General features: G+C 41.6%; 1 protein-coding gene, 1 non-coding gene and 1 pseudogene across 2 annotated transcripts; 2 read left to right on the top strand and 1 right to left on the bottom strand.

Moving 5' to 3' along the window:
* Nucleotides 1–4,774: 4,774 nt before the first annotated feature.
* On the bottom strand, nucleotides 4,775–16,673 carry ADIPOQ (adiponectin, C1Q and collagen domain containing). The gene is made up of 3 exons (XM_024560923.3): nucleotides 16,565–16,673; nucleotides 8,033–8,254; nucleotides 4,775–7,068 (listed from the first exon to the last, which is right to left on the bottom strand). The coding sequence occupies exons 1-3, from the start codon at nucleotides 16,647–16,649 to the stop codon at nucleotides 6,548–6,550; spliced, it is 828 nt and encodes a 275-aa protein (XP_024416691.1). The 5' UTR covers nucleotides 16,650–16,673; the 3' UTR covers nucleotides 4,775–6,547.
* On the top strand, nucleotides 12,337–12,471 carry LOC112309872 (small nucleolar RNA SNORA20). Its single transcript, XR_002975318.2, has one exon. It is a non-coding gene; the product is annotated as a small nucleolar RNA SNORA20 (small nucleolar RNA).
* A 3,460-nt stretch (nucleotides 16,674–20,133) lies between the features above and the next one.
* Nucleotides 20,134–21,578, top strand: LOC112305335 (MKRN2 opposite strand protein-like; annotated as a pseudogene).
* The last annotated feature ends 2,030 nt before the right edge of the window (nucleotides 21,579–23,608 follow it).

Genomic DNA, 23,608 nt, shown 5'->3' with positions numbered 1-23,608 from the left:
CTCTCATCCTTGACAGCTGCTCTTAGAGGGCACAAAACATTTAGTCCTTACAACATTCAGAAATTCCTACATGCATTATTAACATGTAATCAGGAGATTTCACAAAAAAATCCACATTTCTGATTTCTCTTGAAATCTGATAGGACTCCACAATAGCAGCTATCATTGAGTTGGACTGAAGAGTGGCTGCTCGTTTGGGGTGGGGCAGGCTCCCCAATGTCCATCCCCTTTGCACACCTCCACTTTCTTCAGATATGAAGGCTCAGCACCAATTGGAAAAAGAAAAAAATGTGGAAATGGTACAAAAATCTAGGAACTGATGTCTTATGAGACCCATGGGCAGGAGTACAGCTGAGTGTTAAGGACTGGAACAAAACAGTGCAAAGCTTCTTGGAACCAAAGTTCATTCTCTCTCTTTGCGTGTCTGTCTGTCTGTCTGTCTGTCTCTCCCCTCTCTCCTCTCTGCCTCACCCCCCATCTCTCTGAATTTGGAGATAAATATTTCCACTTTGATCCCTCTGTGTGTGGCCATGCCTATTGCTTTAGTCTTTGCACAGTATGTGATATATTTCTATCATTTCTTCCAGGCACAGGAAAAATCAAAGGCTGAAGTAACGAGTAAGGTCTTACCTGGCCCCAGCCTCCCTTAGTCAAGGAGTTTTGGCTCTGCAACAATGGGATCCCATTTTTGGACTTATTTTCTTTGATTTCCATCAATTTCAGGGTACATTTTATGCCTTCTTGTGACTCCTGCTGTTCCTTAATCCCTCCTCTTTTTTTCCCCCTCTGGGAGTCTTATGGGACATAGGATGTTCGCTTCCAGCCAAGATAAATTAAGTCAACTGTAGTCTACCTTTTCAAGTTACTACAACCAAAAACTGGATAAAATGCAAAAAACCCCATGCCAAGTACACAAAACATCTGAAAAGTAAACAATACCAGGTGGATTGAGGGCTAAAGTCAAAACTTGATTAACAACACACAGCCTGAGTGAGTTTTATGGACTTTTTCTTCTTTTTTATCTCATGGATCTGACCTGGAATGGTCTATAAGGCACTATCAAAAAAATACCAAAAGAAATCACCTCTTGGTGACCAGAATATCAGGAAAAAGCAACCCCTGCACAACAGAGAGTGCAAGAGAAACCACAGATACTATTCTACACGCTTTGTTTTCTCTTTCCTCTCCGAGCTCTGCCCTGAGACCAGCCCAGCCACTAGGCTGCATTGTCATAACAGCAGAGGCACCATGGGATCTAAAATTCCCAAAGAAAATCCATCTCTCTACGGAAAGCAGGCTGTGCTGTTCAAAGAATGTGAGCTACTCTCTGCCACTTTTTCTCTTGCTTTTTTCTTGCTGCCTTATTCCCAAACGCAGCCCCTTTCACACAGAACAGACGAATAGTGCAGGAAACTAAAACTCAGAGAGAACCCTAGCTTTTTAGCCATAAGAACCAGGAAAGGGAGGTCCCCTAGGGGGTGGAGAATAGAGGGAAATGTCAGAGAGGAAAGGACATCTTTTAGCTCTGGTTGGGACCCTACATAAAGTCCCAGGCTGAACTCTGAGTGGCACGTGTGACAGATGCAAATAGCATAACAAGTGCTTGAAAACTGAATCAACATTAGAATCACAGAAGGTGAGATACAACTTGTACTCTAAACCTAAGCCAATTAATACCTGCTAACACAAGCAAACAAGAAATTCAACATTCTGCAGAGGATTTTAACAGAAACTGGAATCTCATAACATAATGTTCAAAGTATTCTGGATACTATCCAGAATTACTTAATGCACAAAGAACGGGGAAAGTCTGACCAACGTGCAGGAGAAGAGAAAATTAACAGATGCCAACCTCAGTATTACTCCAGTTGGGATTGCCAGACACAAACTTTAAAACATCTATTACAACCAGGAGGTAATGATGAATATTCTTGAAATAAATGGAAGGATAAAGTTCTCAGCAGAGTAAAATAAGTTTTAAAGTAGGAGTTAAATGGCAATTTTTAAACTGTAAGATAAAATATCTGAAGTTAACAGTTCACCAGATGAGCTCCTCAGAAGAATGGAGATGACAGAGGAAAGATAACTTCAAGATAGATCAATAGAAATTACATAAGAAAAAGAACGGAAAGAAAAAGATTGAGAAAAACTAACAAAACCTTAGGGGCTTGTCAATTTAACAGTCATACATTCATATCATTGGACTCTCCAGAGAAGAAAAGAAACAGATTGATTCAGAAATATATTTGAAGAATGTCAGAAAACTTTCCAAATTTGGTAGAAGATATATGTTTACAGATTCAAGAAACTCAATAAATCCCAATCAGGTTAAGCTAAAAAAAATTATACCCAGACAGATCATAATCAAACTGTTGAAAACCAAAGGTAAAGAAAACATCTTAAAGCAGCTGGAAGAAAAATAAATTACACATAAAGGAAACTATGCCTGCAGATTTCTTATCAGAAACCATGGCACCCAGAAGACAGTGAAATAATATCTTCAAAATGCAGGAGAATAAATAAATAACTGAAAGGAAAGAACTGCCAGAATTCTATATCCAGCAAAAATATCCTTCAGAAATACAGACAAAATAAAAACTTTCTGAGATGGAAGGAAACAAAGAGAATGTATCACCAGCAAAATTTTTTAAAAGAAATAAATGCTAAAGAAAGATTTTCTGGATGAGGGGAAATTATACCAGAGGAAAATATAGAACTTAAGGAATGAAGAAAGAACAAGAAAAATGATGAATATTTGGATAAAGAGTATTTTTTTCTTCTTAAATTCTTTAAAGTATATATGACTGTTGAAAGACAAAATTAAAACATTGTTTGTAATGTTCCAATGTATCTAGATGTAATGTAAATGACAACCATAGCATAAAAGGAAGAGAATGAAGAACCTATGTGGTTGTAGGCATCTATATTTCACTTAAAGTGGTAAAATATTAGTTCTATGTGTACTGTGAAAAGTTAGGTATATACCTTATCCTTAGAGCAACTACTAAAACATACATAAAAGATATGCAGTCAAAAAGCTAACAAATAAATCAAGATGAAATACTGTGAAATATTAAAATAATCTAAAAGAAGTCAGTAAAAAGAATGAAACACCTGGGGCTATATGGAAAACAAATAAAACAATAGGTTTAAATCCAACCAGAGCGACAATTATATTAAATATAAACCGTCTGAGCACTAATTAAAAGAAAAAGACTTTCAGACTGGATAAAAAACAAGACACAATCACATGCAGTCTATAAGAAAATGTGTTTTTTAAAGACTTTATTTATTTATTTTTAGAGAGGGGAAGGGAGGGAGAAAGAGAGGAAGAGAAACATCAATGTGTGGTTGCCTCTCACACGTCCCCTACTAGGGACCTGGCCTGCAACCCAAGCATGTGCCCTGACTGGGTATCAAGCCGGTGACTCTTTGGTTCGCAGGTCAGCACTCCATCCACCGAGCCACACCAGCCAGGGCAGAAAATGTGTTTTAAATATCATAATATAGATAGATCTAAAGTAACATGATGGTGGATATGGACAACAGTGTGGTGATTGCTGGGGTGAGAGGGGCATAAAGGAACTGATTGGTAATGGAAAAAAATACAATAAAGATTAACTATTTTTGAAAAAGTAACATGATGGAAAAAACACACGCTGTGCAAATAATCAAGAAAGCTAGACCGCCTATATTAATTTCAGACAAGGTAGACTTCAGAACAGGGAAAACTACCAGAGATAAAGACAGACATTTTATGATGACAAAGGGTCAATTCACCAAGAAGATGCGATACTAAGTGTGTATGTACCTAACAGGACAGACAGTTCCAAACACAGGAAACAAAAGCTGACAGAATGGAAGAGAAATAGAAAAGTCCACAGTTACACCTGAACATCATGGGACCATTAATCCAAACCTCTGGGCCCCAGTGTCCCAGGAGGTGCTATGGACAGACCCTCTCTGTTTCCACAAAGAAATGATCCTCCCCCAGAGAGCTCGGAGTGAGTGTGACATCGTGTTTGATGCTGTGAGGATCCCGCCCTAGCCAGCTGCAGAACTCTGAGCATGGTCACACGTTAGCTATTTGATGAAATTTTAGAGAAAATCAATAGCAATCTCTCTGAGAAACCTGAGAAAACGCAAACATAACATTGACAGTTTGTCGTGAACAAATGTTTTTACATTCATCCTCTTTTCTCCCACTTCTGGTAACTGTATCCAGATTTTGCTTTAGGGAAAATACGCCTTCCCGGGATTGAGCCATGGTCAACTTAAATCAATTAGTACAGCTTATCCTCCTGACTGAGGCGATTGGTCAGAGATGGGGATACGACTCAGCCAGAGCCAATGAGACGCAAGGAAATACATGCTGGGGCTTCCAGTAGAGAAAACACTCTTCTCTCCTCTTAAGAACTACCAGAAAAGAGAATGTCCTTTTGGCTAGACGATGTGGTGAGAGGGTATGACAGCTGGCAGGCTACTGTCTTTCTGACGTCATGAAGAACAGCCTAGAACTATATTGTGTAGAGCCTGAGTGTGACCTACTGTTGATGGCAGAGTGGAAGGGCAGACGGAAAAGGGTCTTTAAATGATATTATCTGAGCCTCTGGTTGATGGATCAGCTCTGGTATTTTCTATTATGCAGGGAAAAGTGTGTTTTGTTTGTTAGTTTGAGTTGGGTGTCCTGTCATAGAGGCCTGGCCAACACAAGGTTTACTCTTCATCCCTCCCTAAACCCCAAGTCTTTCTCCAAAACTGAAAACAAAAGCCATGTGATGTGAGTGCTTCTGCTTTTAATGCTGGACAGTAGCTTTACTTGTAGAAAATAATAATACAAAATCATTTTAAAAGACAAAGTTTTATATGTAAAATAATAATCAATGAATAGCAATGCATATATAAAAGGGAATCATTCAAAATTTAAAACTGTAGGCAAAAAAATAGGTTTTCCATTTCTATATTTATACAGAATGCTGTTACCTCTGCTTTTGCTGAACCATTTGAAGAGCATTAGTCAAGTTATTGTCTCCTGAGAGGACGCTTACCCCTATCAACTACTCGTAATTCTTTTTTCCTCTTTAAGGAATATTTTGCAATTACAATGATATATATTTTATATTTAAGGTATACAATTTTACTGACTTGATATAGATGTACATTGTGAAATAATCACCACAATCAAGCAACTGATTATCGTATCATATCAGGCCGTTATTATTTTCTTTCCTTTTTTTTTTGTTGATAATTCTTAAACAACAAGAATAGATTCAGAAAGCCCCCGTCTCCCCAGGCTCGGCTGGTACTCAAGATAAGAATGGTTTGCAAATTCCTTTGTGGATTTTGTGCTGCAGGCTCAAGCTACCTCCTTGAGGAAAAATCCTTCAAGTGTTCTAAAAAGCACAATCATTCCTAACCTCAGTGAAAATTATTCAAACTGTACAGTAGAACAAGGATTAAGTGCTTAACTCGGGGGCTTTCTAAAATAACAGTGTTTTTGTAGATAAAGGTCAGTTATACAACAGGAAGAGACTGAAATGGAGTTAGTTCTGGGTAGATGTGAGTTCAGGAGATTGGTCTTCGTGAGGCATTGATCAAGGGTCTGCAGGGCACTCAGATATGGAGGAAACATGGTCCTGCTGGAAGTTGTCTTTGGCCTTGGGGAAGATGACGCCCATGCCCACGGTTCTCATTCAGAACAACACCTGAAGAAGCACGTGGGCGCAGTATGTGAGGAAGGTTTGCAGAACTTTCAGAGAAGCTTCCTGACCAGGTGGCTTTGAGGAACAGGGAGGATTTCAACATGTGGAAACTGAAGGGAGCTTTCTGGGTTAGAGAGAAGAGCATGAGGAAAGAGAGGTGAAGGGGCCACTTAGTGGTCCAACGGAAATGGGACCTGGTCATAGAACCACCTGCCCTGAGGGAACTCTACTGGGAAAACACTTAACTCATGATGAAGTACAATTCAGAGGCCCTCAGGTGAGATGGATGAGAGACGACACCCCCAAATGACGTCCCAAAGAGACCAAGTATTCCTAAAACAGGACACTGTGTAATGGAAAAGTTCCATGGCCCTGAGTGTGACTCCTAGTTCCACTACTTAATAGTGACCATAGGCATTCACCTAACTCTCTAAGCCCCGGGACCCCAAGTGTAAAAAGAGGAGAGTAAGATCTTTTCTGTGTGCCTCACAGGACTGGCATGAACATGAGGAGAAAGAGTGGACACGGAACAGCACTGTCAAATGCTTTCCTATAGTCAGTTATCTTGTCATGTATGTGAAGCTCTCCTGTACATGCTATTATCCTTTTATTGCCACTACATACCAGATCCTGGAGGAAAGGGAACAACACATCTTCTTTAGGACTGAGAATATAGTATATGATTTTTTTTAAGTACTTGATGAATGAATGAGTAAATACATGAATAATGTTCAGAACTCTCTGACTAAATAATAACATCAGCCTCCTAACCAAACTGAAAACCTGTGGACTGTTCTTTGGCTTCTGGGTTGTTTGGCCCAGGGGAGTCTCTGGCCGAGTCGTCATCAGTTGGTGTCGTGGTAGAGAAGGAAGCCTGTGAAGGTGGAGTCATTGACATTATCTGCATAGAGCCCATTATGCTCTCCTTCCCCATATACCTGCAGCCAGACTTGGTCACCCATCTCCAGATGCAGGAGCACAGAGCTGGAGGCTTGGTCCAAGTCCTTGTCCTGGTATTGGTCAAAGGTAAAGAGCACAGCTTTATCGTTCTTGTAGAGGCTGACCTTCACATCCTTCAGGTAGACGGTAATGTGGTAGGAGAAGTAGTAGAGCCCAGGAATGTTGCAGTGGAATTTGCCAGTGGTGCCATCATAGTGGTTTTGTTGATTGTAGAAGATTTTGGTAAAGCGAATGGGAACACTGGGGACGGTGACTCGAGTCTCCAATCCTACACTGAATGCTGAGCGGTAGACATAAGCACTTTCTCCAGGTTCTCCTTTCCTGCCTTGGACTCCTGGAAAGCCTCGTGGACCTTCAAACCCAGTCACTCCAGTTTTACCAGGGTCACCCTTAGGACCAACAAGACCTAAAGAATGAGAAGACCTCAGTGACCACAAGAAATAGAACTCCTACCTAAGTTGATTCCAACTAAAACACTGTCCCGATAGCCCATACGCACAACCTGCTTCACTTACAGAGCAAAGAACCAGAGGGCATTCCCAAAGGGGAGTTAGTTATACCTCCTATTTCCACATCACCCCAGCAGACTCCCGTAAACTCTTTCCAACCCTACGTCCTACAAGTCTGCATCATCGATCCTCCACCTGTCAAATCCTTATGTGCTGGCTCAACCAACCATACCTTTTGTCTTCTATCCCATTTGTGTAGGATACCCTCCCTCCTTTATTCTGTCCACTTATCTTTCAAGACCTAGCTTAAACCTTTCCTCCTTCTTAAAGCCTTCATTGTTAATCCAAGTGTGCACTGAGGACATTTATTTCTGTGTTCCATACTTTGGCATTTGTCCACATTCAATTTGGCATATTTTGAGCAGACTTCCTTACAGTAATCTCTCACAAGAGTCTTGTGTACTAGACTTATCTTCTTAGCAAGATGAGGAGTTTTCCAGGAGCAGGACTGTGACCTGCAGGAGGTGTACATGACGTGTGGTTAAATATCTATTCATTTCTCCTTAATTCCCACTCCATCCAGGTATGGATGGAGTGGGAATTAAGGAGAAATGAATAGAAATAGGAATATGAACTCGCTGGGAATAGAGATGGATGGATGAAGGTGGGAGTGGAAAAGGGGACAGGGAAGGAGGTGTGGCTAGAGCAGCATCGAGGATACTTGTTTTTACAGGTACCACCTATTTTTACCACTGGAAAGCCAACCAAAATTGACTTTACATTGCTTATGAGTCACATAAAGAAACTTTACTTCATCCTTGTGCCTAAGCCTTAGTCAATAACTAATACCCTTGTATCGTACTAGGAGCCCTCCTCTACCCAGGAAAAGTCTGATGGAGAAAGCCCAAAACTTGTTCTTACCTTCATCTCCTTTCTCACCCTTCTCGCCAGGGGTGCCATCTCTGCCATCACGGCCTGGGGTCCCATTGTGTCCGGGATGCCCTGGGATGCCCGCCATCCAACCACTGCAGACCCCGCTGGGCGGGGCAGGCAGGTCTCCAGACTCTTTGGTGGTGGTATCCTGACCGTGACTGGGCAGGACTAACAGCAGTAGCACAGCTTGTAGCAACAGCATCCTGAGGCCTGGAATCAGGTCAGACATGAAAGAACAGACCCCACACAGCACATGCATTAGGACCTACGCCAGACTCTCACCATCTCAGCCAGGTTCATTTCTGAGACCTGCTCTTCCAATTCCTCACCTCTTCCAGGAAGATTTTCCTATTTCAACTCACCTCAACCTCTTTCTGCCTGCCATTTGCAATATTTAGCATATTCCTTGTGTGCAATCTCCTTTCCTCAACAGGCTTGTGAGTTCAGTGATGGCACAACACCACTCCACCAATCTCCTCATGTCTGAGCGCAGGCCCAGGCACAGGGAATGCTCCAAGAGTCACCTTGTCAAGGAATCTTTCCCTTGAGTTCTCCCAGAATGTTGACTCAGATCATTCCATTCAAGTCAAACCAACTCTTCTCTCTTGGCTCCTTTCATTTTCTTCTTCACTTTCCTTTCCTTTATTTTTTACACCTGTTCTTCTTCCTTTTTCTCCCATACCCCTTTTTCCTCCCCCCTTTCTCCTGGGTGATATTAGGCCATTTGATATATTACGCACATGCACCTACACATGCCTGCACTCGCATGCACACACATGCTTGCACACACACTCATGCGCACATGCATGCACAACGTGCGCACACACACGGCCTTGCCTTGGGTTAGTCAGACAACCAGAGACACATTGTTCTGGAGAATATCCACTAACCATTTGCCTGGGCCACCCTTAGCTGCACCTCTTCACGTGCCTGATCCCTGCGCAGCCTTTAAGACACAGGAACACCTCCCCGTTCTCTCTACCCCAGCTGGGTTGGCTGTTTCTCCTCTGCACTCCCCAGTGCGCTCGCTTATCTCCAGCACTGCACTTCTTGCACTGTACTGTAATTCCTGATTAGTTCGCCCATTTCCCCAATTAAACCACAAGTGTGGGGGAAGGGAAGGAGAAAGAAAAGGAAGGAGAAAAGAAGAGGAAAAGAGGGACAGAGGGTGGAATATATTTGAAATATGTATGATGGGAGCCCAAGCAAAAAGCTCAAGCAGCACAGGTGGCCAATGGCCTCCTGTTTCAGAATCATTCCTCCATAGCACCCCCCACCCCGGAAGATTGTCCTTTGCATGCCCAGGGACTCTGGTACCCTCCTAGCTTCTGCCTCTGGTATCGGGGTGATCTCATCCCCCACATCTGATTGCCAGAGTCTTAGTCTCTCTACCCCTAAAGTACGCCAGGTCATTGAAGGCTCCAAAGAGAGGGAAACAAGTCCTAGGACTCTGGACCACAGGCATCAATAAGACCCTTTGTCGAGTTTGAAAGGTGGTTAATCCCAAGAACCTGATTCTAAACAAAACACAGTCCATATGTATTTTATTTACTGTAAACACTCACTATTTTCCATCAGTTTGCTTATCTCTCATAGATTACATGAATTCTCCAGAATTGGGTTGGCTTCAGGAGACAGCTCCTCTGTGAGGGATGCAGGAAAGACCCTGATGAGTGATCTTACCTCCAAAGATGTGCATGGTGTCTGGAATCCACTCCTAAGCCCCATTGCCTGGGGTTCTATGTGACAAAACCACCTCGTGTTTCACATGTATACTCATCTTTCATATATATATGTATGCACACACATATATACATATATACACACACACACGTGTGTGTATTCATTAAAACTAGTAATATAAACATATGTGGATGCTATGGAAAACAAAACAATCCTCAATCCCAAGAATTTTTCTGTTTATTTTTAAACAGTGCAAACATACTTTACATAGATATTTCATTCCCCTATTTTGCCTTTTCTTTTTCTAGTTTTCACAATCATCACTTTAAATGTGTGTGTGCTGGTCCATCAAATGGATACACCAAAAAAATATGTAACCATTTCCATTTTGTTGAACTTTTGGCTCATTTCCATTTTAAAATATTATTTTAAAATCTGTAACAAATATCCTCAGGCATATAGTTTATCCCCAAATTCTTATTCTGTTATGGCATATTTCCAGAAGTAAAATTACTATGAACGTTTTCAAGGCTCTTGATGCATTTTCCCAAACTCTAGTTTGTTATATTTTAACCCGGTAGCATGTCAGTATATGTATAAAAGAGCCTATTTTAACTACTATCACCAGCTTTGGATATTATCACTAAAAACATTTTTTGTTGTTGATAGTTGAGTGAACAAAAGACATGGTCCTCACTACTTTGATCATTAGTAAGCTGTGCATTTTATTAAACGTCTGTTTTCTAATTTAATTTTCTATTCTAATTTAATTTCTTTATTCATGTTACCTGTTAGTATTTTTGTCACTTATGTAATTAGAGACACAATGTGCTTTTTGAATTAATTTGTATGAGTTCTTTATTCTTTATAGCAGGCCTTTGTTACACATGCTATGATTATTCCCAAGGATGTTTATTGATTTGAGAGAGAGAGAGAGGAAGAGAGAAGGAAACATCAATCAGCCACCTCCCATACATATCCTAACCAGGAATCGACCCAGCAAACTTTTTGGTGACTCCAACCCACTGAACCATGCAGCTAGGGCTAAAGGCATCTTTAAATTAATCCTCTCTAGTGATCTGATGCATCACTTATCAAACATCAAGTTCAAATATAATCTTATAAGTAGAGCGAGAATTGAGAAGATGGGCAGTTGGAGAGGAGGACATAAACAGAGGCAACACAGCAACAGGTGCTGACAGGCACAGATGCTGCCCCTTGGTGGTGATGAGTCTCCAGGCAAGGCTCACTCTTACCCTCTACGTGTACCTTTGTCGCCCTCTACTGGATGTAGAGGACTCAGGAGGGTGTTTTCAGTAGCTGCTAGGAACAAAATGAGACAACTTAGGCTTGAATTGTCCCAAGAGAAGAAAGAGGTGAGTTGAATGAGAAGCCAAGGAGGAGAGACCAACCAAACCCTTTTCTCAATTAAAAAAAAGATTTTATTTTTATTTATTTTTAGAGAGGGAAAAGGAGGGAGAGAAAGAGGGAGAGAAATATCAACGTGTGGTTGCCTCTAGTGCACCCCCCACCAGGGACCTAGCCCGCAATCCAGGCATGTGCCCTGACTAGGGATCGAACCAGAGACCCTTTGGTTTGCAGTCCATCACTCCATCCACTGAGCCACACCAGCCAGGCCCTTTTGTATTTTGGAAGAATACTTGTTCTGAGACTTTAAAGACTTCATATGTCTTTAAACTTTCTCACCATTTGTCACTTCCATTCTTTCTTGTTATGGGGTCAGCACTAAAACTCCCGACAAGACCTCTGGGAGGCTCTGTGCTTGTTTTCTCCAGAAATGAGGAAGGCAGAATCTATGAGGCTGTGTTTTTCCCCCACAGACAAACATGAGAGAGAATCCAGAATATGAGAACTGGTGGAGGCAGCTACGGCAGGCCCCAAAGAGCATAGGCAATGCAGGGCTTACCCCAAAACTGTTGAAGGGAGTACATCCTCACAGCTCAAGAGATGGCATTCTGTCTCAACACTTCAGTGTGATGGACAGATTTTTCCACTAGTAGGGACAGCGGAGTTCCCTGACAGTGGCATCGGGTGGAGGTACTAAAAGAAGCGGGAGGGGATGATGGGTACATAATACTAGGAAGTCTCTGAAGCTAAGAACAGACTGGAGAACAAGATTGTCTTCTAACCTAGTTCTGGATGGAAAAATTAGCAATTGATAACAATTGACAGTCAGTGCAGAGGTGCCTAGGTTTCAAAAAACTATTCTAAAATGATCTATAGTCTTTGTTTAGATATAATACTTGTTACACTTAGACTTTCCAAAACTTCTGTTTCAATAGGGGAAAAATTATTAAATGAAATTGTGTGACATAAGACTAAATTGTGCATATAAAGAAACCTTTAAGAAACTTTTTTTCTTATATTGATTCTAGAGAGAAGGGAAGGAAGGGAGAAAGAGAAGGAGAGAAACATTGATGTGAGAGAGAAACACCGATTTGCTGCTTCTTGCATGCACCCTGAACTGGGGACCAAACCTGAAACCCAGGCATGTGCCCTGACTGGGAAGCAAGCCGGCTACCTTTTGGTTTGCGGGATGACACACAACCAACTGAGCCGCACCAGTCAAGGCATAAAGAAACCTTTTGCTTTCCATTTATTTGCTGCTATAGTCTTTTCAATGATATGAGCAGTTATACGGATAGACTAAAGTAACATTGGGCCATTGTAAATTGAGATGGAATAACCATTTCATCTCTTCTGCATGCATAGTCCAGACATTGCTCCCATGCCCAAGTGTCCTTATGTAAGCAGAATCTAATCAGAGTGCTCACAATGAATTTCTGTGTAGCCTTACTTTATAAAATATTGATTTAAGAATGTCACTTTATTTATTTAATAGCACTAAGGCTCATTACATCTACATCAGTTACCTTATGTGGGGCAAATGATTTCATGTGTGATAAGATGGAATGCTCTTTACATGATGCTTTTTTTGTGTGGGGAAGAGAGTTTTGAAGTCAAAATCTGTGGTTCCAGGTTGGGGTGCTGTAGAAGTAGCCCTTTCCATATACCTCAAAGACTACACAACCAGCGTGGGGTCTCGGGAACAGCTTGCTATTACAAGTTTGCATAATCTCTTGTTATTTCTAGGACACTGGTAGTTAATGCTGCCCAAGGCTCCCCTGATCTGGCTGCAAAGTTAAGAGCTTTTCATAATGAGGCTTAAGTTAACCCAGAACATAAAAACCTAAAATGGGTTGGTCTTGATCTGGTCAATGGTAAACCTCAAGACAACAAACAAGCAGGGTTGTTTGAACCAACCATAGTTAAAATTAAGGGCTTGAAATTTGCAATAGAGGCTGCAATTACCATTCTTCAAATTGGTGATTTTATTAAATTACATAGAGAAAGCAAATATGATAAGCATGGAAGTTGTGAAGATGCTATTCACTCAGGATCCCTTGATGACTGATCTCTTTTTTATAATGCTATAAAATACAGTTGTCTTATACCTGTGTGTTATACATTAAAGTACAATAAGCTGTCAAAAAAAGAGAAACCTTTTACATGGATTGTGAAGCTCAATGCCAAGTTTCACTTACAATTTTTTGTTTTGCGGAAAGTCTTTACCTCATTTAATAGCTCACTTAATTCTCACACCCATTTTGAGAAACAGCATGAAGCAGACATAGGGAGCGTATGCTCCCTATCTCAGTGCTTGGGTGGAAATGACTTGTTCTTACTTGTAACATGCTTTGGCCCTTACTAGTTGGAGGATTATGTGGCATAACCCATATAATGTACTTAGAACAGTGTCTCGCACATGTCAGTGTTGAATAAATGTTAGCTCTGGTTATATCCATTTTAGAGATGAGGAGAGTGAGCTTCAAGGAGGTTAAGTGACTTGTCTGAGATCCCAGAACTACACATGGAGGAGCTGGAAATCAAATTCTGGTCTTCCGAACCAATAATGGACTCTTAGGCATAGTCCAGAGGAGGAAAACAGCATCAGGGTCATACAGCCACCTTTTCCTCGTCCACTGCACAGGAGGGGACAGAGGCAACAGCATGAACAAACCTCCAGACCATGGTGCAAGTGACCTGGCTCCTAGTCTAGGCTCCAGCATTCACTCACTGGGCAACTTACCACCCCACCTCTCGGGCATCATGCTCTTTGCCTGAAAAAGTGATTATTAATGATACTGATCTTTATGTAGTTTATTTCACATTATTACTGTACAAACCAATTGACTAAAAGTATAAAAAATTATTTTCTAAATTTATAAAGTGTTCCACATATGTAAGTGAAGAGCAGGGAAGCAAACACCTACATGCATTTATGGGCCACCTATATAGTCCACCTCTTTAATCTCATCTCATCCCCACAGCTCCAGAAGGCAGGATTCAATTCCCACAAGAGGAATCTGAGAACCAGAGAAGTTCGGTGACTCCTGCCCAAGGATAACAAGTGAAAGCGTGCAGAGGTGCCGTTTGAAATTTGAAGGCTGAGTTCTTTCTCCTGCACTGGTGTTCGTGGCACACCACACACAGGATCTGTTCGCTTTTAAAGTTACACAAAGGGATGATCGCGATGTCCTCTGGCTCCTCAGGGGCCATATTATGAGCTCTTATTTTCATATGTTAAAATATATGAGAAATTCCACTTTGACCTGCTGGAGTTTCAGTAACAACAGCAGAATCTTGTGAAATACAAGGAGGAGGTCTCCTTCGGGACTGGCAGGGGACAGAGCAGTATGGGGAAAAGAAGTCACCCAGTGCCAACTCTTCCAGCAGGAAAGGGCATTAAAGCACAGTTCACCAAGTCCCTGGGAGACAGAAGGGAAACCGTTTCACCTCTGCCCTGCTTTTATAAATGGGAGGCGAAGGGGAAGGAAAGGAATGCATTTCTTAGATCCTCCAGGAAACGAGCTCCCACATGAGAAGGTTTTACACATTATTGTAGTATTTATTATTTACTTTAATCTTTACAAGAATTCCATGAAGCAGTGAAAATAACACCACCTTTAGAAATGAGGAAACTGAAAGATTAAGGAGACGATCCCTGTGAGATTCCCGTCAGGCTTTTGAACCAATGAGCTTTCTATCAGAGTACACTGCCTCTAAAAAGGCTTCTTGGACTCAGCTTCTTAATCGGCTAAATGAGGTCATGTAAGATGAGGACCATGAGAACACGTTGAAATTGCAAAGAGTACTTTGGAGTATAAATTGCATGAGGCACTTTCAATTCTTATTTCATGTCATCCTCCCCATAGCCCAGCGGTTTTGTCCACTATATAGGAGAATCTGAGACTCGAAGAGACCAGGATGCTGGCTTGAAATCATACAACTCTCGGTTGGAATTACAGGAACTTGCCATTTTTAAAGGTCAAAAGTGGTAGAATACTGGCGATTTCAATGGCAGAAGCAGGAATCAACTCAGCTCCCAGGAGGATTACCTGAAAGCTTTAACTCAATCTTGTGAGAGCTGTCAGCATCCCAATGCCCAAAGATCACACACACACACACACACACACACACACACACACATACACACACGCTCATATTCTCAAAGAAGAGGTAAAGCAGAGCATCCCTCCAGCACATTTTTAGGATCTGTCTCTCTGCACATGAAGGAATTCTTGATTGAAAGCTTCTTGTCTGCAGAGCTTCTACTTCCTGACCTCAGCTAAGTGTGTGGGGCTGCTAGTCTTCTGGCTTGACAGGAGTAGATGGAAAGTTCGTCCCTGCAGCAACCTCAGAAAGGACAAGATGCAAGTCCTCTGTCTTTCATTATGACTTCTCGAGAACTAAGGGAGGGCAGCCACAAGGACTGCCAGTGCAGCTGCAGAGCTCCCTTTCTGCTGTTCTGCCTCTGCAACAAAGTGGGTACCCTCGTGCTCCTTTGGGCATATTCAGCCAGTGTGAAGGGCTCCCCTGCTCCCCAACCTTGTCAGGAGGAGCCAGCCTTACCTCTAATAAAGGAGTCACCAGGAGTGAGATGGCTGTACCCCTTGCAAGGCTGGATCTGAAAACCAGAACCTCCCCAGACCAGGGACTCACATCCTCCGACACAAGGACTGGCCTGATCTCTAAAACGCCTCCCACTCTGACCTCTGCGTCTACAGGTGAAAACAACCGGGATGCCTCAAACTCTGTGCTCACTGGGGCAAGCAGAACTGAGCTGGGCAAAGGCCAGGCAGATCCAGTTGTTTCTGTCAGAAAGATGTCTTCTAAAAATAAAATTTTTCGTAAGCTCCCAGTATATGCCAGATCCTTTGCTCACTTTGTCTCATTTGAACCTCTCGATTACCTTGTGAGACATCCCTACCTCTCCATAGATATTCCCATGTCTACAGATTGCCCCAAATCTATAGGCAATGACCATGTTTCATTCATCTTTGTATCTCATGAGCCCCACCCAGTGTCTGGCCCATAGAATGATATTTGCTGAGTAGAATCACGTGGTAGAGCTGGATTTCAAACTGAGTCTGAAGTGGGAGCTCAGGCTTTTCCCACACTGCCTCTTCCTGTGCTTCTTTCTGTGAGAAGAGGTTGATCCCCTTCTCCTCTTACTTAATTGAACTCAATCACTGGGCCAACCCCCCACCTCACTGACTGTTTTTCTCTGGGTAGGCACCTTGCCACCTAGTGAACTAAGCAAAATTCAAGATGGTCCCAAGTATTTTGACCAGAGGAACAGCCCCTTTTCTCTTGGAGCTGTGAGAGAATTGAGGAAGCTGCCCTGGCTAGAGTTTTGCTGTATCCATCACCAACCTGCTATAACAGGAGAGTGTGGCACACCCCAGCCAGAGGCCCCACTGCATGGCAGCTGCCCCCACCTCCAGCCTCGAACTGTAATCAAATTGCTCTTACCTTCAGGTGTGGGATCAGACCCACAGACTGCAGTCAGGATGGAAGTGAGGAGGAGATGGTCCAGCCTCTGCAGCCTGGTACTCATGGGGGCAGGCAGTCCCCACCTCAGAGTTGTCCCTTCCCATTGGCCAAAGTGGTCAGGGCCAGAGACCAATGGGCAGGCACTGTGCCCCTGGCAGCTCTCCCAGGTCTCCTCTCCAGGGAACTGGGGCAACCCAGCTTGGGTTGAGAAGGCCAAGTGGAACTTCAGTCAAACACTCATGTTCCCAGGCCTTGGCCCTTATCTTTGTTTCCTATAAGAGCAATAGAAGATGGGGTAAGAATCAAGGCCAGAAGCAGAAAAACAATATACTTCTGCATTGCGGGAAAAACTTCCTCATGTAAAATAAATCACCCAGTGGTCCAGGGGACCTCCTTGTCCCCACAGATTTGCCCTAAAAGCCAGAGGCACCCATTGTCACCATCGCACTCCTGGTCATTGTGCATGACGAGGTGTGAATTGCGTGGCTCATCCACTGGCACTGCAGAAGAGGGCACAGTCAGAGGGGCATTTCACAGAGTAAGAAATAGATCACATCTCCCGCCCTCTGGTCTGGACCCCAGATTTGTGAGAGACTTCGTGTGTTAATTCTGAGAACTGAGGTGAGGAGAAGGCTCTGGGTGGTATGAGACAGGGTCGGATTATGAACTTTAGAGGCCCGGAATCCCAAAAGATTATAGAGCCCACACCCCTCGGTAACTCACATTCAATATAACAGAAAACTGACATAAAATGTGATATTAGAATACCATCTTCCAAGATTTTTCTGCCAAAATTCTAAATAAGGCTTTGAAAGCTGTTTTCATAAGTATGTGAGTTCTTTTTTTTACCAGTACCTTAAGCTTGTGCCTAACCACCTATCGGGGAACCCAGCTCTGGGCTGGAAAGGCCCAGAGGACCACAGGCTGACACTCACATCAGTGTTTCTAGAAGGCTTAGGCTTGAAATAGCAACATTCATCACCTTGGACTCTTTCTTGGCAAACCCATGTTATATTATTGAAGGGCAGGATCAAAGCTGGTTCTTGCAAACCACAAATTCTGCTTCATTAAATCATGATCCCAGCAATAACTTTTAAAAGACATTCAGAAATAGAATATTCTCAGGCATAGGCTGGGCAAGTAAGTGTCTGCTTGCCCCCAAATACCACCTCCACTGGCCACACAGAGTCCACCAGCAAAGTAAAGTAAAAGAAAGACCTAAGGCCTCGGCCTTCTGCTAATACAGTAAGTCCTCGCTTAACGTTATCAATAGTTTCTGCAACTTTAAGTGAAGTGACATAAAACAAAACCAATTTTATCATGTCTGACTGGTATAAACAAGAGTTAAGTTCCTACAGCATCTCATCAACATTATAACAAAACGTTGAATGAAGCAATGTCATTTCATGATGTGCTGTATGCAAATATTTCCAGAGAGGTCACATTAGGCTATTAAAATTTTTTTAATTGAATTTACTAGGGTAATATTGGTTAATAAAATAATATAGGTTTCATGTGTACAGTTCTATGATACATTATTTGTATAATGTATTATATGTTCACCATCCAAAGTCAAGTGTCCTTCCATCACCATTGGGCCATTGAAGTTAGTCATGTGACCCTTTCCAAGGGCCCACTGGCTTAGATAAGGGGCCTGTGAAAAAATGAAGTTCTACACAGTTTACCAGATAGGTTGGACCAAGGAGAGAACACAGAGAAACTGCAGAAACTCTGTTTCATCACTATTTCACTTTTATTGTGGCATTTTCTTATTTATTTTTTGGTCTGTGTTACTACCTTTCTCCCCTTACTGGCATGTAAACTTCAAAGAGCTGGTATACGTTCAATATTGTGTCCCCTAGCACCCAGAATAAGATCTCGTACAAGGTAGGCAAATATAAATGTTGAATCAATGAAAAAGTGAATGGTTATAATCTTTTTTGGAGATAGCTATGATTGTTTCCCATTTTACAAATAAAGTATCTGGAGTTCGGTGAGGTTAAGTGACTCGTCCAAGGCACAGATCCAAGATTTGAACCCAGATCCATCTGACTACAAAATCCGTGTGCTCTGTAATACCTCATGTTCTTCACCTCTTCAGATGCACTCTGGGACCCTAAGATTCATGCATGTATTTTAGGGTAGCTTTGAAGTTGGCATAAAAAGTATTTTTGGCCAACATTAGGAACTGCAGCTCATTATTGCAGGCTTTAACTCTTGCACAAGGTGGAATGACTTTAGCCCTAAAATCACACCAAGACTGGCCGGGTCTGGCTGTCAGCCAGTGACACTGTGGAAGCCTGCCATTTTGAGGCCTCAGGGAAGTCTGCCACCTACCACAAAGGCCATCATGCAGGAAGTAGCAATTCTGCTGCACACTGGTTTCCAGACTAACTGATAAACATTCGGCCAGAAATGCCTTGAGACTAGTCTTTTTCCCAGCACAGACTGTTACTAAAACAAAATAATCAAAAACTGTGATCATTTCCTCCCGGGTATTGTGACTACACTTCAATCCCCATGAGCAGGTGGATTGGATAATTGAAGGAGCAGGTCACATGCCTAAGTTTCCATTAAGTATGGTTAAGTATTGCTATGTTTTCCTTATTGTGATTTTTAAAACATACTCTTAACTGAATAATAAGCATAGTCACTATTTTTAAAAGCTAATACAGAAGATTGGAGCAAGACAGCAGAGTGAGCATACCCTGTGGCCTTCCACTCCATCCCCAAATCCCTAGGAATGTCAAGAAAGGAAAATATTCTTTTGTGTCTCCCAAAGACTTGGCTACAACTGCACTTCGTTCAAAGAAACCTCTGCTACTAATTTAAGTATCAGTTTTGTCACTCATGCTTTAGACTAATTGTAACTCTCAAAACTGAACAGTAAAAAAGAAAAATCCTGTTAGAAAATGGGCAACAGGCATGAAAGATGTTTCATGAAAAAAGCACATGAGAAGATGCTAAACATCATTAGCCATTAGGGTAATGCAAATTAAAACCACAAACGAGATGCCACTACACACCTATTAGAACGGCTAAAATGAAAACAGTAGGGAACAATACAGTGGTGAACACATGTAATTATACATTTGTCAAAACCTATAGAATGTATAACACTAAGGACGAACCCTAACGTAAACTATAGACTTTGAATGCTTTTTTTAAGGTAGGGAAAATAGCACAACGTTTTTAGGATCAAAAAATCATTGAGAATACAAAATTTGGGAAATGACACAATGAAAATTTTTTTAATTTGCCAGTGGGAATGACAAATGGTACAGTCACTCTGGGAAGTAGTTTAGCAGTTTCTTTAAAAAGTGAACAGCAGTCACACTCCTGAGTGTTTATTGCCCCAAAATGAAAACTATCTCCCAACAAACACCCACACATAAAAACCTGAATAGCCCTGTTCATATATATCTTTGCTCATAAAATAAATTCCTAGAGGTAGAATTGCAAGATCAAGGTGTATGCCCATCTTAAATTTTGATAGTTGTGGTAAATTAATTTTCAATAATTCAGTAGTGATTTACTACTCTCATACCATGTACTCCCAACATGGTATGAGAGTACCACTCCCCTTCCCTTATACCCTCACCAATATTGCATACTGTCAAACATTTAACTATTTGACATTCTAAGAGATTTTTAAGTATCTCATTTTAATTTGTAACTCTCTGATTATGTGTGAAGATAAGCTTCTTTTCATATATTTATTATTTGTATTTATATTTATAATCTCAAGGAAATCAATCCTTTGTTATATGTTTGGAAAATTTATCTGTTGCCTCTAAAAATGTTTAATACAAAAATTTTTTGCTTCCTGTTTAGCCTAATTTTTTTTCCTATTTTCCTTTTGGTTTCTGGATTTTGTGTTTTACCTGTAGAATTCCTCCCATTCCAAAGTTATCCTTTAAACTATGTTTTCTTCTGGAATGTTCATTATTCTTTTTTCTTTCAATTCGCTATTTGACCAACCTGTAATTATTTTATCAAAAGGACAAAGACCACCTAATAGAGTTAATCAAAGGCTATTTATTCAAAATAGCCTTTTTCTACTGATGGATTAATCAAAAGCCATCAGTAGAGACTGGAAGGGGGTTAAAAGGAGAGTGAGTTTTATAGTCTGGGAAGAGGAAGTCCTTCAACAGCCTTTGGTGAGTATTCTTTTAGGGTGGAATTCTCTAATTCTAGTAGGGTGGAATTTTTGGAAGAGAGGGAAGATTTCTAATTGACTTTCAAGTACATTTGGCGGTCCTTGATAGGTCCACTATCTGCTAGTACCTAAGTGGCAGATTTCCTGTCTGTAAGGTCATATGGGTTTTTGTGCTTCAACTGAAAGAAAATCTGGAATTTAATGCAACCACTCTAGGAAATAACATCTGCAGCTTCAGTGTGTTGCAATGCTGCTCCTTCTGCCAGCAGGACATAGGCTCAAGGAAGCTAGAGGAACTGTTGGCATCTACAATCCATTTACCAATGGGCATCAAGAAAAATGTTCATGCCTCTTCAGGCCAATCCAAGGGATGTTCTTCGGTAGTATGATGGGAGGTCTGATCTCCATGTTGGAATAACCACCACAAACAGAGTCACATGTAATTACACCATGCACAGCATCCAGCAAGGTAAAGCAGGCTGGGAGCAGAGAGCAAGTATCTCCTTATTGCAGCCTGGCATATCTGGACTGATGGGCCAGTGGCACAAGCACCTGGAAGACTTCTTCACTGCAAGGGGCTGGCTGCCTCACCGGTGTGAAGAAGACTGCCACAGCTACTACAGTTACACCCTCCCATTCATTAGCTGCATTCTGACCACAGAAGGCAAGGAGCAACTGGACAGGAATGGATTCAGAGAGAAATGTGTGGTCCCAAGGATCAGGAAGGCTTCCAGGTACATCATGCTCTACCAGGCAATAGAAGAGTGTGGCTTCAACGTCACTGACCACCCTGATCAAGAACCAAGCCCTTCTCTGAGAAGAGGTTTGTGCTGAGTACGCTGTGTAAGAGCAGTAGGGCAGGGCATTTGGGGGCTACTAATACAGGTACTAGGTACCAGGTACCTTTAATAGGTACTAGGGACTTCTAAATACATTAAACTGTAGTTAAAAAGTGTTATGGCTTCCCTTTAAGTACATTTCAGCTTACTGCAGTATAAGAATTTACAAAATTAATAGAAATTGCCCTGGATTACCCAAAGAAAGAGAGAGAGGGAAGAGGAGGAAAAAGAAGAGAAAAGGAAAGGGAAGGGACAGGAGGGGAGGGGAGGGGAGGGGAGGAAAAAGAAAATCTGGTCTTCAGCCTTTCAGTCTTGCATGAGCAATTTCTCACGTTTTAAAGAATGAAATAAAATCCAGTTTTATTTTTTTCCTATATATTTAGTGAACTTAAGACCCATTTTCACACATATTTATCTTTTGGTTTCAATTTTAAATGTCTTTTTCATACACTTTTCAAATGCACTGGGGTTTATTTCAGGATTCTCTACTCTGACCATGGTATGTGTTTATTCCTCATCAGGAGTATCCATCCTCTTGACCAATGAAAGCAGCATGATGCAAAGTTAGACTATTAAAGTCATATCTGAAAGTTTATCCACATATAAAGCCTCAACCTAGAGCAAACATGTAATTAAGAGACTGTTTTATAAAACTTTCTTCCATCCTCATACTCTGATATGGAACTAGGCGTACAGGAAGACTCCCTGTATGCTGGCTGAGAACAGAAATGCTAGGGTGGCAATGGGAACTCTGGACCAGCAGCTGGAAGACCTAGATTCTAGTCCCTGCTTTACTGCAAGCTGGTTGGGTACTCTGATACATATTAATGGACTGATGGATTACAAATGGCCTCCATTATTAGGGTCTATAATTTCTACATCTTCTTGAAGCTAGGAGTTACAATATGACAAAGTTTTCACCAATAAAATTTGGCAGAAGGTGATGTGTGCTAATTCTAGACCGAATCTTAAAATATTGCACATGTGATCCTTCAATTTCTTCTCTACCTGTGAACTGGAATGCAGATATGTCTGTGATGCCCTTTGGGAGGGAAAGGTTTTCTGGGGGTGGGGGTGGGGGTTGGTAGAACTACATATTTTTTCCAAGTTTATTGAGGAATGATTGCCAAATATAATTGTATATATTTAAAGTGTAAAATGCAATGATTTCATATACATACGTATTGTGAACTGATTATTACAATTAAGATAAATAACACCTCTGCCCTGACCGGCGTGGCTGAGCGGGTTGAGTGCTGGCCTGCCAAATGAAAGGTCACTGGTTTACTTCCTTGTCAAGGCACATGCCTGGGCTGCAGACCAGGTCCCCCACTGGAGGCATGCGAGAGGCAAATGATCAATGTTTCCCTCTCTTTTTCCTTCCCTTCCCCTCTCGAAAAACAAATAAATTTTTTTAAAAAAAGATAAATAACAGCTCCATCACCTGACATAGTAACTCTGTGTTGTGGTGTGTGTGTGGGGGGGCGGTGAGAACACTATCTACTCTCAGCAGCTCTCAAGTATATAATACATATGATTACCAATAGGCTTGTGACCCAGCTTTGACCATATAGACAGATGATGTGCTCGGGGTGGCAGAAAAACCATACTGAACTGGGAATCTTGACTAACTTGGATAGAGCAATCTTGCAACTTGCCCTGAACTATTACATGAGAAATGAACTTAGGTCATTCTATTGTTGGGTCTCTTTGTTGCAGCCGCTAACTAATACACATGGCATGTAGCACTCCGCAAACAAAAGAGTTCTGCAGTTAAAGAGTTTGAGAAGTAAAGTAGTTAATAAAAGTATGCAGGTTTTCTTCCTATAAAACTTCTTTGAGCCAGGATGTTTTCTTTTCTCCCAAATTGCAACTTGGGGGATAAAATTGCTCATCGTTTGTATTCTCTTGCTGCTTCTGAAAGACACATCTGGAACATGCTGACTTGGATGATTTCTATTTTCTCTAAATATTGCATAATCCACAGCTAGTGTTTAGAACGCATTCAAAACACCACCAAATTTT

This window comes from Desmodus rotundus, chromosome 2 (assembly GCF_022682495.2).
Source record: "Desmodus rotundus isolate HL8 chromosome 2, HLdesRot8A.1, whole genome shotgun sequence".
Classification (NCBI taxonomy): domain Eukaryota; kingdom Metazoa; phylum Chordata; class Mammalia; order Chiroptera; family Phyllostomidae; genus Desmodus; species Desmodus rotundus.
Note: the sequence above shows the minus strand (reverse complement) of the source record. Positions and strands in the feature narration are given on the sequence as shown.

What these genes read in the sequence shown, in the direction of transcription:
- ADIPOQ (XM_024560923.3), bottom strand. Translation starts at nt 16,649, where the DNA reads ATGAGTACCAGGCTGCAGAGGCTGGACCATCTCCTCCTCACTTCCATC. An exon ending in GTCTGATCCCACACCTGAAG is followed by an intron (nt 8,255 to 16,564) that starts GTAAGAGCAATT and finishes ACCTGATTCCAG; the next exon opens with GCCTCAGGATGCTGTTGCTA. An exon ending in GGGTGAGAAAGGAGATGAAG is followed by an intron (nt 7,069 to 8,032) that starts GTAAGAACAAGT and finishes CTCATTCTTTAG; the next exon opens with GTCTTGTTGGTCCTAAGGGT.